This window comes from Numenius arquata, chromosome 9 (assembly GCF_964106895.1).
Source record: "Numenius arquata chromosome 9, bNumArq3.hap1.1, whole genome shotgun sequence".
Lineage (NCBI taxonomy): Eukaryota > Metazoa > Chordata > Aves > Charadriiformes > Scolopacidae > Numenius > Numenius arquata.
This window is the reverse complement of record NC_133584.1, coordinates 21,910,509-21,924,118: the sequence shown is the minus strand read 5'-3', so window position 1 is coordinate 21,924,118 and position 13,610 is coordinate 21,910,509. Positions and strand designations below refer to the sequence as shown.

General features: G+C 40.6%; 1 protein-coding gene across 1 annotated transcript in view; it reads right to left on the bottom strand.

Annotated features, from left to right (window-relative positions):
- Positions 1–11,650, bottom strand: part of SPSB4 (splA/ryanodine receptor domain and SOCS box containing 4) — a 69,217-nt gene extending 57,567 nt beyond the window's left edge. Inside the window, exon 1 of the mRNA XM_074153771.1 lies at positions 10,957–11,650. Coding sequence (XP_074009872.1) covers positions 10,957–11,650 — 694 coding nt within the window. The remainder of the gene's footprint in view (positions 1–10,956) is intronic.
- Between the last annotated feature and the right edge of the window lie 1,960 nt (positions 11,651–13,610).

The following is a 13,610-nucleotide window of genomic DNA, read 5'->3' as shown; positions in this document are numbered from 1 at the left end:
GCTGGTTTCTTAACATAAACCCAAGGCAATTAGTTCCCTGAAGTCTCCATGCTCCAGGTGAAGCTATCCCCCTTTCCCAAAGGTGTCATGAACAAATTATTTAGAAGTACAAAAGGATTGGCTGTAACCAAATACCAACCTACACTTAATGGACTGCAGATTTTGCAGGATGTTTAAAGTTCCCCCTCTGATCCCTCTGAACTTTGGCCTTCATTTGTTTATACAGGCAGAGGCCAAGAGGTCATACCACTAAAATCAGCAAATTGTTTACACATATGGCAAGCAGGCATGGAGCAGTAGTGTAGTCATGGCGACAACCATACACAGCACATTAAAGCAATTGCTTTGGTTAAAATAACAAAGATACAGCCACTCCACAGACCTGATGAGGAGACCTTCCAGCGCAATGAAACTCAGGACGAACTAAGAAATTTATGAGCATTTCTTCAGAAGCCAACACACACGGTCCAGTCCAGTCTAACCCAAGTCACTCAATGTAACAGCGCTTGTTTCATAAGTGACAGCCTTTGACATCTTCAGCATCAGAATTTTACAAATTTTTAAGTGCAAGCGCTAATTCAGCACCGTGGCAGTTCATACTGCAAAGAACATAAGAGTTCTGCAGCGAGGCCGGAAGAGAAGCTGTCACTGAAGTCACTCAAACTCCAAGCACATTCCCGCTGCTGGGCTGCCCTCGTTGAGCACCAGGTTCTGTTACGGTGCCTGTGGCTGGGTGATGTGTTTCACCAGAGGCAACTTACTGGGGGAAGTTCTTTGTTCAGTAAAAAGACATTATTTTCATAATACTTATGCCAGCTTTAAAACTAAACTTTGCTATTTAAAAAAAATCATTAAGTGCTTAAAAAACCCTAATTCCTAGCCTTTAAAAATTATTTTAACCTTTAGAGCAAAGATCTTTTTAAAAGCCTCTCCAAACAGCATATTTCACATAATAAGAATTACTTGGAAATGAGGCATTTTCAGAAACATAAAGCATTTCAATTTTGACAGTGTGAATGGGGTACCAACATAACCCCACATTCTGTTTTGTTTTGATGGACAGAGAGCCATTACAGGCTCTCCGATTAAGAAAATGCCAATAAATTAAAAGGCAAACACTACAAGAAATAAGGAAAAGCACCAGAATCTAAAAGAAACTAATCACTTTGTCTTGGTTAAATATGGAGTAGCTGTCAAGCTTGCTGAAATCACAGAGAAGAGGAAGCAATTTTTTTTTAGCTTCAAGATACTGTATCAAGGCTTTGTGGGCTATTCAGTGGCCGACACAAGAAGAATATTATTAAACATTTATAGTTACTTTTTATTGAAAAAGCAGAAGCACGTCATCTTTAAATTTCATGTGCAAACAATAGATGCAGACATGAATTTCCATTTGCAATAGAGATACAGCATGCAGCAGAAATAAAAATGCTTGTTGTGAGAAAACACAACCGTGAATCTCAAACAAAAATTATCCTTTTTTAATGTTACCTACTTCCTTGCTCAAAGTACACTTTGGTTTCATACAAATCACTTTTTTGGAGTAAGACAATATGTTTAGCCAACCAGTGATAAGAAACTGGCAGAGACAAAGCTAACAAACAATCTCCTCGCTTTTTTTTTTAAAAAAACAAAACAAAACAAAAAAAACCCCACCAGCCCAAAGATGCCAGGTCTGGAAGAAATGTTCACATAAGGCAGCGAGATACTCTTATACTGCTATTCATCATATGAGTTTGATATGTATTTGTGTTTTCTTAGGCATGTCCATGGAAAATACAGGTATAGCTTTGAGTAAGTGTGCTGAGGGAACACTGGACACCTACCTCCCTCAGTTACTGCCTGCTAAGTCCACTCTGAACAAGCATTGCCAGAAGTATTTTATCCAATGCTCCTAGTGAATAATCTTCCCATTGCACCGGAGACTCAACACCAACACTGAAGATGTGCAACTTCAAACCAGTCATGCAGAATCCTGGCCAGTGTGCAGAAGGCTATAAGAAATGCTCAGTTTGTTTCAAATTACCAACAGAAATCCTCTTCAGAGCATCATCATTTTATCTTCTGTATTTCATTACCAACTGACATTTGAAGATAATGTTTAAACTGAAAGGATCCTCATAGTTCTTGTACATGAAGTTCAGGTGTGTCAGTAACTTCTAACATCATCTCTGCCTCAACCCTGAGTTTCAGCACTGAAGACCGAAATGCCCCATCTCACACTTCTAGTGATGGAGGTTTTTCAGCAAAAGTCAGGTTTGACAACAGGCCTGAAGACAGATCTGATCATCAGTCCCACCCCAAAACAGTTTAAAGTGAAAGACTAGGAGTTATTTAAATTCTCTGTACGTGCACGAATCAAACAAGACAAGGGGAAGCTTTGATCCAGTCCTGTCCTCACTAGCAGGGTTTGTCATTTGTTATCTTCAAAGGGCAACACAAAGCAAACCTGAGAACACAGGGACTGTCATGCTCCGTCAGGTTTCCCCACTGGCTATCCCAGGGAAACTACAAAATATGCCAGTGCACAGACACAGAGAGCTGAGGAGAAAAGATTCAAGGGAAAAATGCTGGCAGAAGAGGAACACAAAAGGACGACTGGCAGCAGAACTTACCACCTTTTACCAGAGTGAAACACTTACTGGGAGAAAGCGGGACACAGCGCAGTTAAAGGCTGCTGAGCTCAGAATTCCAGCTGCAAAAAGCAAATCCCGTTTTTGCCACTTGCCAGCTTCTGAGTGTTTGGCTTCACAGCCTCAGCATTTTTTTAACACAGCGTTTTAACACCGTGCTGCTGGGGCAGCTTTCCTCTCACTTCCACAGGGAGGTAGACAGCAGCATCACTACTTGCTGCAGAACCACCTGCAGAACACAGCAGCATTTCTGGACATGCTCGTTTTCAGGCACATTGCCTGTAGATTTACCATGAAGACATGGGTTTTGCTATAATCTGAAGACTGGTATATGAATTACCAGTCACCACAATATACTCCAGGAAGATCAGGGACTTCTCACGTTTATCTTTTTTAAGTGGAATTTGCTCTGAGCCCGAACTAGAAATGAGGTTGCTATCTGCCTCTCTTCATAGAGAAGCTACACAGTCTTTAAGGGAAGAAGAGGAGGCCATCTGCAGAAAGAGCTTGTGATTAGAGAAGGGAAGAAACTTCCACAGCTAGAGAGACAAACAAAGTAGTGTCTTAAGGACAAACATAACTTATGAGGAAACCTGTACGAAATCATAGTCAAAATGGACAAAGCACACGCATTTTTGGCATTAAAGTAAATATATCACAGAACATATTGCAGAAGCATCATTATTTGTGCTGCAGCTTGGATTTACACTGTGCAATGCCCAACAGCAATACAGATAGAACAAATAAAAAAAAAAAAATAAATACCCTTTACAAGTTTCCACTTCTAACACAAACCTGTGAGAATTAGTTCACATTGCTGAGCAATTCCAGCATCGTAGCTCAAGCAAATTCATAAAAGAATTAAGCAAGGCTATCAAATTTCTAATTGCTATTTTAGAGTAATAAATACGATAATTAAAGCGTAACTTTAGATTACAACATTTACTTCAATTTTGAGAACAGAGGTGTAGTTGTTGCTCTTCAACGTTCTTAACTTCTTAAAAACAGGATAAATGGGAAATCGGGGAAACATGATCGGAACACGCTCACACATGTTTTTTCCTTAAAACTGTCCGATTTGGCAGTCACCGTGGCACCTTTATGAACCAGAGCAGGAAGAAAAAGTACCCAAATAACCCATAACACAGCTGTGGACGACTGATGCTTGTTCTTAGCCTTAGGAGCTACTGAACTTGAAATAAAGTATGCCAGCACTTGCTTATGGTTTAGGTCAATGATAACTGGATTCCCTGCTAAATAAACAAACTAGACTAAACTGTAAGGGGAAAAAACCCTGTTATCTGTAAAGCTAATGCTTGCCTTAGATTGCCTGAGGAGTCTGTATCATTGGAGATCTTAATAGTTCAAAGTTGAATAAAACAAGACAAGACTAATCTTACAAGCATAGGAGCTTGAGAAGCTCTTTCCAGCTATGTACTTTCATAAGAAACTATTTGCTACCAACCTGAGGTAATCAGATGAACCTCTGCATGATTACAATTCATTTATACAAATGAAAAAATATATAAATATTCAACATTCACCCAAAAAGACCATTACAAAGACCACTCACCATTACAGCTAAAGTAACACCCTTAAATCTGGTATGTCCTTCCTCTGGAAGAGTGACACTGCACCTAATGTCCTATTGTTAGCAGTAACAAAAACTGCCCTATCTGAAAGTTAAGGATGAGGAAAAAAAAAGTTTTGTCAGAATTTATTATTAACAAGCACGTGGTAACATAAAAGAAGAGAAACTTAGCTGGGGGAAGAGAGGAAAGAAGTGGAAGGATTAAAAAAAAAAAAAAAAAAAAAAAAAAAGAAGAAGAGTATCTTGGAAAGAGATGCAATGCAGAGACCACCAGGAAGTGGCTGGGGCAAAAAGCAGTGGCATATTCTAATGGCAACAAGAATTAATTAGAGATTATTAAAAATTAAACCTGTTGAGAAAACACTGAGAATGAATTAGAAAGTGTCAACAAATTAGGATTAAAGGACAAGAAACGCACTTAAACCAGGGATGGGGGGTGCATGTGGAGGAAGACCAAAAAACCCCCAACAATGAACTATCTGATTCCTGAAACAGGAACTGAAAATGCTGCTTCCTGTTAAATTATCTCAAAAGCTAAAGATTGCTTCTTCACAGCATTAGCTGCTTAATTACTACCGCTTCATCCTCTGATTGCACGCCTGTAGGGAAAATTCTTCCTAAGGTTTAACAATACTGGATTTTCAGAGTACATTATTTCCATTGCAACCTCCAGAGTAATGTATTATAGAATATCATATAAAACAAACAGGTTTAGATAAACAAACAAACAAACAAAAATTCATTTACAAATTTTAATTGAAAATCATTTGGGGGAAAACCCAGAGAGTCTGACGAGAGATTGTATATTTCTCCTGGCAGTTAACAATTCTGCAATTTTGACTTAAGTTTTCTTTATGATAAAAAGGCCTCCAAAGGGAAAAGTCTATATTTACAATTAGCGTTTGTGGTATGTTAGAGAGAGCTCAATGCAAATTAAAATAAACTGAGAACAGTAGGAAAGAGGAAAGAAGTTGTGCTTAGCTCCATAGCTCCAAATTTGTTATTTCAGCTTAGAAACTTCATCGTTATTTCACAATGCTAGACGCACGCAGCCTAAGGTCTGAAAGCCATGCAGGGGTTAAGTTGTGGTCTTCTGCAAGGCTAAAAGCAAAAAGTTAAAACAGACCCCAAAACTTCTGTAGCTGTACCAGCAAACAGAGTACAGAGCACTGAGCCCCCTTCTTCCCCACACCTGCGATGCGGGGGGAACAACTCCACAGCCTCTTCCCACTGGGCTGCAGGTTCACAAGCAGCCTCAGCAGCAGTGGCGGCCAAACCGCGGAGAGCCAAAAGGATCCCCCTTCCTCCAGTCAATCCAGCGGTGGAGAGGGAGTGCAGGATCCAGAAAATGAACTACTTTTCCTGGGACTCTATGCAGGAGCAGATACGGCTCCTTGAACTGAGCCAACGTTCTCTAAACATCCTCACCTTTATGTTTGCACCAGCCCACTGCAGGCACAGCCAATGGGCTGCTGGCACCTAAAAACAGGACTCCAGAATTTCTGTTTGGATGGTTGCTTTAATTCACCTATTCATTCATTGTAGGTAAGTTTGAAGCACATACTTGTGTTTTATTTGGGGCTGTAAATAGTTACAGGTGTTAAAAAAAGGCTGTGTATGCTGCAGGGCAGTGGTCAGCAACAGCTGACAGAGAGCCTAGGGACCCTTGTCCACAAGTACCAAATACTACATGAAGGATCTGTTGGTTAAAATATGAATACAAATTACATTTGTAAGTAAAGTTGTCTTCTCTTTTGAACTGCCTGAACATGACAATTAGACTTATTTTCTAAACTGTGTAAGGGCTATGCAAGGTTTAGCACAAGAACCACAAAGGGCTATCAATATCAAGCTCAAGAAGCATTCTTTCGCACCTAAATGGCAAAAAGAACCATAAATACCACACAAAAGGAAATAAATAGTCTGCTATAGAATATTTCAAAGCAGTTGTACTACAACTACTACAAAGTTGTAGTAGTTAATACTACAAAGTAGTAGTTGTAATTTTGAAAGTATTGTACAGTTGTACTGTAGTGTACTACAAAGGGAATTGAAAGTTACTGTTTTGAAATCAACATTCATGATTTTAGGAGGAGAAGATTCAGGCATAAAGATCAGCCAACATCCCAAATGTGTCATAAATGTAATTCTTAAATACAAGAAAACATCAGTTGAAGGCAAGATGGCTAAATTCTGAATGGAAGAATATAAGGAAGCTAATGGGATGCTATTGTTTATCTCAAGAAGTCTTACAGTCCATTTTCAACCAAAACAAGAGTTACTCTTTTTGGAACTTAAGAAGGCAAAAGAAATTCTAAGAGTAAAACATGGCTGTGCTGGACATCAGACTTTATTACTGAAGAGTTGGTTGGGCAGTGTTACCCCAAAATCTTGTGAAATTTACTTATCTCTAAGAAATAGCTTTGGGATTTATAACCAAAAACATATAAATTGGCAGTAGCGGGGTGCAGCTTTTTAATGTTCAGTTATTATAGTCTACTCAACATGTCGTAATACAGAACTCGAGTTCTTTCCTTTCACATGCAATTTCAAGGCTTTCAGAGCTCATTTAGACATTGACTGAACTTTCCTTCATGCAAGTGCACAACAGTTAAGATTTTAGGCAAGAGTTTGGCAAGTTGTAGCTTTTCTTACAATTGTCACGATCACATGGAGACAGTGTCTCTAATTAGGATGCATCCCACAACACATCCCAAGCAGATGCTTCACCTCCAAGGCAGCAGCTGTGGCAGCCAGAACTGCACTTTCAGCCAGAGCGCTTGTTACAGGATGAAGAAATTTGAAAGTGCTACCAGGAGGCATTTTCAGAGATGGCCAGAAGGCCAGTGCTGATGCGCACCTACAGATGTAACGTCACGACACTAGTGAGAGCGTGCTGTGCTGACGTATGCACATGGGACAGTCCCCAAGACAAACTCTACGCTACCCACACAGATGGCTAGAAAAGCTTTTTCCAGCTTCCTTCTGCCTTCTCCCCACCTAGGAAGATATAAAATTCTAAGTTTTGTGCCTATGAGTTGCATTATAAAACTATGTTCATGGATCAACTGTTATTATTATTATATACCGAATACAGACCATCTGCTTTGCTCTTCCACATCAATTCAGAACAGGGCAGAGCCAGACCTGTAAAGCATGCTTATAAAAAGTATTTTGACTTCCAGAAGTCAAAATATTGAGTATTCCGTCAGGTATTTTTAAGCATCAAAATAAATCACTGCGTTCAACTCACCTACTCAACGATGATGTTTTCCACCACAGCACTGTTATATTGTCCTCCCACCACTTTGTTTAAACAAAAAAGTACTAATGTATCAGTCATGATCTGCAATGTACATTTATTCAAAAGTGTTTTGCCATTTCTCTGTTCCAATCTTCAGGACTCCTCTTCAAACAACAGATATAAATAGCCTACCTGTTTTTAAACATGCACGTACCCTGATGAAAACAGCATCTGAAAAATAACATAAACTGCATTTATGTTATCTGTGGTTTTTAATTATTGCAATAGGCAATGAGTCAGAAGTCTGATGTAAAATTCTGTAAAACTTAGGCACTGGGCACAAATCAGTGTGGTAAATGCTGATAACATTGGATCAAAGAAGTTTGTCCCGGGAAGAACTCAGCATGCTTACGATGAGCACTCTCCATCCTGTCCCCCTGCCTTCCTTCCCAAACCCTGACAAATATTTGCAACTCACAAAACAGTTTTTCACTCACATTTGAAAGTCTCAGCACATCATCATGTGATGCTCAAAGTAGCTTCTGAAAGCAGAATACTCCAGGTATCAGATGCAACTGGAAGAACCTATGACTGATTTTAACTACAGCATTATTCTAGGAGCGATACCCAGAGTCCAGAGGGCACACAGGTTCTCGGTCTTTGACCTGCAGCCGTATCCTTCCACGATTCTGCCATGTCTGTGGTAGTTAACATACTTAAAAGTCTGCATCGTCTCTATACCACTAGGACATATGTTTAAGTCCACTGCATCTGCACAAGCCCACCATTTCACCCTTTCACTATTCCATTCCTGCAAGCCTTTCACTCTTTGCCAGGCAACTGAAATACACAGGCCTTTAAAGTATTCGGAGGTCTTCCATTTGAACAGCAAGCACTGAAAACACTAGAAAGCCCTACAGTCAAGCTCTCCGTTTGCTCTGTAGGACACCAATAGTAAACAACTATTGCAAGCTGGGGTATACATTCCGAGCAGTAACAATCAATCACTAAATAGCAAGTTACAAGTCCCTGTTTGACAGCACAGTTTCAGGAACAGCTGAGTAACTATTGCCGGATCTGCTAAAAGCTGCAGTCAGCGGTACGAGATGCTTCCAGGGAAGGGGAGGAAAAAAAGCAAAAAAAAAAAGAAAAAAGAGATAATATATAAGGTCAAAAAGCAAGAAAACAACAACAAACCCTCCCCACACACATATGTATGTTCAAATGTATTTAAATTTGGAATGCAACATGAACATCTCGCTGTTCTTCAATATCTACTCCAATTTTCACAAAACCAAACAGTTATAAAAAGCGGTAACATTAAGTGCTATCAGAGTGAACATGGAGATTGCCACGAGCAAACCTGCACTGCCACACAAGCACTGGCTGGATAGAAACACTTTTAGCAGAGAAGAGAAGGTGTTTGCTTTAGAACACCAGCTAAACAAGCTACTTTGGTTTCCTGAATGCTGTTTTTGTTGCAGGACAGTAATGGATCAGTGAACATGTGATGACAGATGATGTGATTCCAGGATGTCAAAGTGCCCCACGGCGAAGTGGCTTTCAACTTCCTCTTCACATGATCAGATTAACACTCAGGCCTACATAAAAGCTTAGTCTACAAGTTTACTTTTAACCATGAGTTCACACTTTAAAAAAAAAAATTACTACTTTGACTTTCTCAGGAATAGTTTAGGAAGTTATCCCGCCTCTTCCAGCAAAATTATCCCACGAGAAACCGGATGGGAATTTTTCTCTCTCCCATCTCACAGACCGCAGCTATCCTTCTCTACTTAGCCCCTTTTATTTTATAATTTCTACCAAACTCACTCACATCCTCCTCCTGTGTTTTGATCTTTCTAGAGCTCCCTTGAGCAGCCCTGTGAAGGCTACAAAAGGAATGCAGAACGATTCCTTGTGTGGACATGGTGGACCAAGCCGAGCTGTACTTTGCGTAGTTTGGCAGATATTCCCGGTATTATAAAAATTGCTTTTGCACACAAATATTCAGTTCACAAAGTATCTCTCCCCTCATCAACCTCAAAAAAAAAACCAAAAAAACAAACCACCCCCCCCCAAAAAAAGCAGCTATCAGCACACCACTCTGCAATGTCTGAATAATTGCAAAATACTTACAATCCTCCGATATTCCCCTGATATTCAGGAAGATGCCATTTAGCATCTGTCTGTAATAACCTGCAGGGCTTCTGCGGATAAAGATTCTTTCCCCCTGTGCTTATTACAGATGTTCATGAAAAGGCAATCTTAAACAAGGTCAAATTATTTAATTATGTTTCTACTTTGTATGTCAGATGAAAGGCTAATGAGCAGAGAATTAATTTTTGACAGGAAAAAAAATGGGACCACCCCATCCTAATAGAAAAGAACAGTAAATTCCTTTAGAAATTACTAATTGAAAGGCAGGTGTTGCACACTTGCTGTTATTCTCTTTTTACAAGACCAAGTTCCATTCATAAAGCCCAAAAACCATGAAAATTTTGTTCAGTCATCATCTATTTTTGTTAAATCTATGTATTTAGAGTCATGGTTCCTCCTATGGCAAAGATAAAACAGTCTTAAACAAGAACAAAATTCCACTTCCTACCTCGTTCAGCCTTCCATTTCCCAATTTACAGCAGCCGATAAGCTGACTGGAGATAACTGGGCACAACCGAACATACGCTGTGCTGTGTGTGGATCTGGCAGAGCACACGTCTTTCTGGGCAGTGACAACTGGACAAGACCCAGGTCTGCAACTCACCTTCTGGTGGGCTACTACCTCAAGGTCACAGCAGCAACAGGCTGCTCCTTACTATGCAGTGATTTAATTTGATATTACCCCTTTAAATCAAAAATAGCTAATGCTCATCCCAAACCCTGTATTTCTGGAGAAGAAAATACCCTGAGAGAGCACCTTCTGAAGCGAAATAAGAACAGGGTTCTCTTTCAGAAAAACTGCTGAAAGCAGTATTTGACCAGAGCTCCCAGATTCTTGGGGATCCACAGCTGCTTCTGAGGGTCCTGGAAAGGCAACTATGGAAAGAAAGCCTACAGGCCTGAATTCAAGTATGTTTACGCACACCATGTAAGAGTTCCCACTACTACAGGAAATTTTTACAGGATCCACAAATCCTATTTGAAAACCACAGATTTAAAACATATCCTCCAGTAAACAAGAGTTTTACTGTTAAATATACCCAGGAAGTTTCTCAAGATCTTTTTTCTCAGTCTGTTCACTGTCTTTAGACACAGATTTCTTGCCACTCTGCTTGCCAAAAGGGAAAATATTTTGATACAACCCATACTATGATAACAAGACACAACTGATAGTTACTACCCACAACTAATATCTATGGGATGCAATCCGCTCACAGTGGACAGTCCCACTCCCCCCAGCACACTCTGGTCACAGCAAAAGGATAAAGAAAAAAAATCCTACATGAGAAGAGTTGAAAGACAGTGTAATAAGGAAATATGGTAACACTTACGGTCAAGTCCGTTGATGTATCTCATTGTAATTTCACAGTGCCCCCAAACTGCACTGACTATGGGGTAAAGTTTTTTCCCTTTTAGTCCTCTGAAGGCCACTCCAAGATACTGTCCATCTACCATGAAGCTAAGCGTCCCTTCATCCATATCCAAAACCACCAGTAAGGAGTCTGGGAGTACAAAAGACTCATCCGGTTCCAAAAAGACAGGATACGTGACCCCAGGCTGGTTTTTACAATTGTGGTAGAGTTTGTTGCGTCCCAGATCCCAGCCCCACGACTCACTATTGCTACCAACCAGCGACGTGTAGCCCACCGAGTGCAGCGGAGCTTCGGCTGTGGAGACGCCCACCACGGCATGAGTTCCCCGTTGCCTCGTGGGCCAGTGGATTTGCCAGACATGAAGGCCTCTTGTGTAGCCAACTTTGCCCCGGATGCAATCCGTGCTTTGGGCAACGGGGTGTCTGTGAAAAGTCAGTTTATCATCTTCCTTTACAAATATATTTAAGGAGCGATCTTCATTGTTCCAAGCATGTTTATACTGAACCTCCAACTTGGCAGGGGGCATATCCAACAGCATGTCCAGTCGCGCTGGCTTGCAAAAATCCGGGCCTCTCAGCTCTCGTTTAACAGGTCTATAAGGGGGCTCCCTCACATCCACAGACTTTATGCTCCCTGAGATTTTCTGGCCCATTGCTTGGCTGCAGATTTACAACGGAGAAAGAGAAGTTGACTTTGGCCCAACGTTACCTCATGAAAGCACTTTTACACCGAGCCAGTGACCTGACAAGCTGACTGGATTTTCTTCTCCTGTTTGGAGCTTTTTAGCAGCAATGCTTTCAGAGAAAAAACACTCCTGAAAGAAAGCAGAAAGTTTCCAGTTAGTTTAAGAAAGCCAACAGAAAACCCACAGCACAGTTTTAAAGAACTTCTTCTCATCCCTTAGTAGTTATTTTAAACACCAAAGCTGACAGTTCTCCACTTTTTGTTCAGTATCCTACAGCGCTAACCAGCCTGCCAGCAGGATACTCTGAGCCCACCAGAGCGCAGACAGTCATTTCCTCCAATTCATAATAGGATGCAGACATTCCCCACCTTCTGCCCTTCCACCCATTTTGTCTGGCCAAGTTCACAGTGGTCCTGAAGAAGGCAGACACTATTCCCCAGCAACAGTGATAAACTTTATGTTCAGTGGTAGCTTCACTTTCACTTGTGCTTTTGTTTCATAATCGTGGAAATACGCACTATGTCAGAATGTCCTTTTATTTCTGGCTGTTCTCCTCCCTGGGCCCTGGCGACACAGGGCTTCAGCTTCTGTGCTGCTATTAAAACAAATGCAGTCAACAGCAAATGGCTGCAAATTTTAAATCTTTGCTTTTAACACACCCTGTCCTTTAATAAAAGAAAAAAAAATAAGAATTCATCAAGCTTCACTGTTTTTATAAAGGAGCTAAAAAAAAAAATAGAGAGGGGTAATGAGGGAAGAGGAGGCATGGAAGGACAAATGAAGAACAGCAATTTCAGTTTTGCAGCAGATTTTTCTATATGGGCAGCTACTACAACTGGGTATTTCTTCATGCTACTGAAAAGCAGGCTATTCCATATTTTCTGTATTGCAGTATTAGGCCTATGCAAAGGAGTGAAACACAGCAGGATAAATTAAGGGGAATACATGATTTTGAAATCTATTCTTTCTGTGCTCCCATAGACAAACATTCTAACATAGCTGGAAGTAGTCAAAAGCACCCAGGAAACACTGTTTGCAGGCAGGATAAGTCAGATTCATTCCCTTTTAGAGTTCAGGCAGAGTACAAAGGGAAGCCAAGAATCTCTGAAAGTACTAAAGGGATAAAAATGAAAACAAAGTCCTATAAACTCAAGTAGATAACTGACATGGGAGCAAATAAAGTATCTGCACCAGTGTCCTGATTTCAACTGAGAGAGAGTTAATTTTCTTTCTAGTGGTTTCTGTGTTATCAGATTTGGTACAAAAAGAATGTCAATAAGGCATATTGTTTTAGTTGTTGCTAAGTGATATTTATATTAGTCAAGGACTTTTTTCGGCTTCCCACAGAAGCTGAGAAGGAGCATAGACAGAACGATGGAACGGCCAATGGAATATTCCGTACCATAGATGTCATCTTCAATATGTAAATAGGGGTTGGCCAGTGGAGGGGGGGGCCTGCAATCGCTGCTTGGTTCAGGCTGGGCAACCAGCTCTCCGAGCGGTGAGAGCGACTTGTATCTTGTATGTTCTTTCACAATTACTATGTTCTATTAAACCGTCTTTATCTCAACCAATGAGTTGTTTTTTCCTTTCCCCTCCTTTTCTTCCTTCAAGGGAGGAATGGGGGGTGAGCAAGAGGCTGCACGGTCCTAGTTGCTGGTTGGGGTTAAACCATGACAACCAGCAGACATACTCCCGTCTTCTAGCAAAATAAGTGCCAAGACTAGGAATGCTCAAGCATAGCTGCGGAGACCCACTGACAGAGTGATGAAGTATTTCAAGAAGCAGCAAAAATCACCAGACTCTTAAAAGCCTGAAGAGCTCAGGTGACAACTGGGTTTCATAAAGCACCAAACAGCAGACGGGACATAGATGTCTTGCAAAAAACATCTTGCAAGACTTGACTTGGTAAGTCACAAGTCAGTGT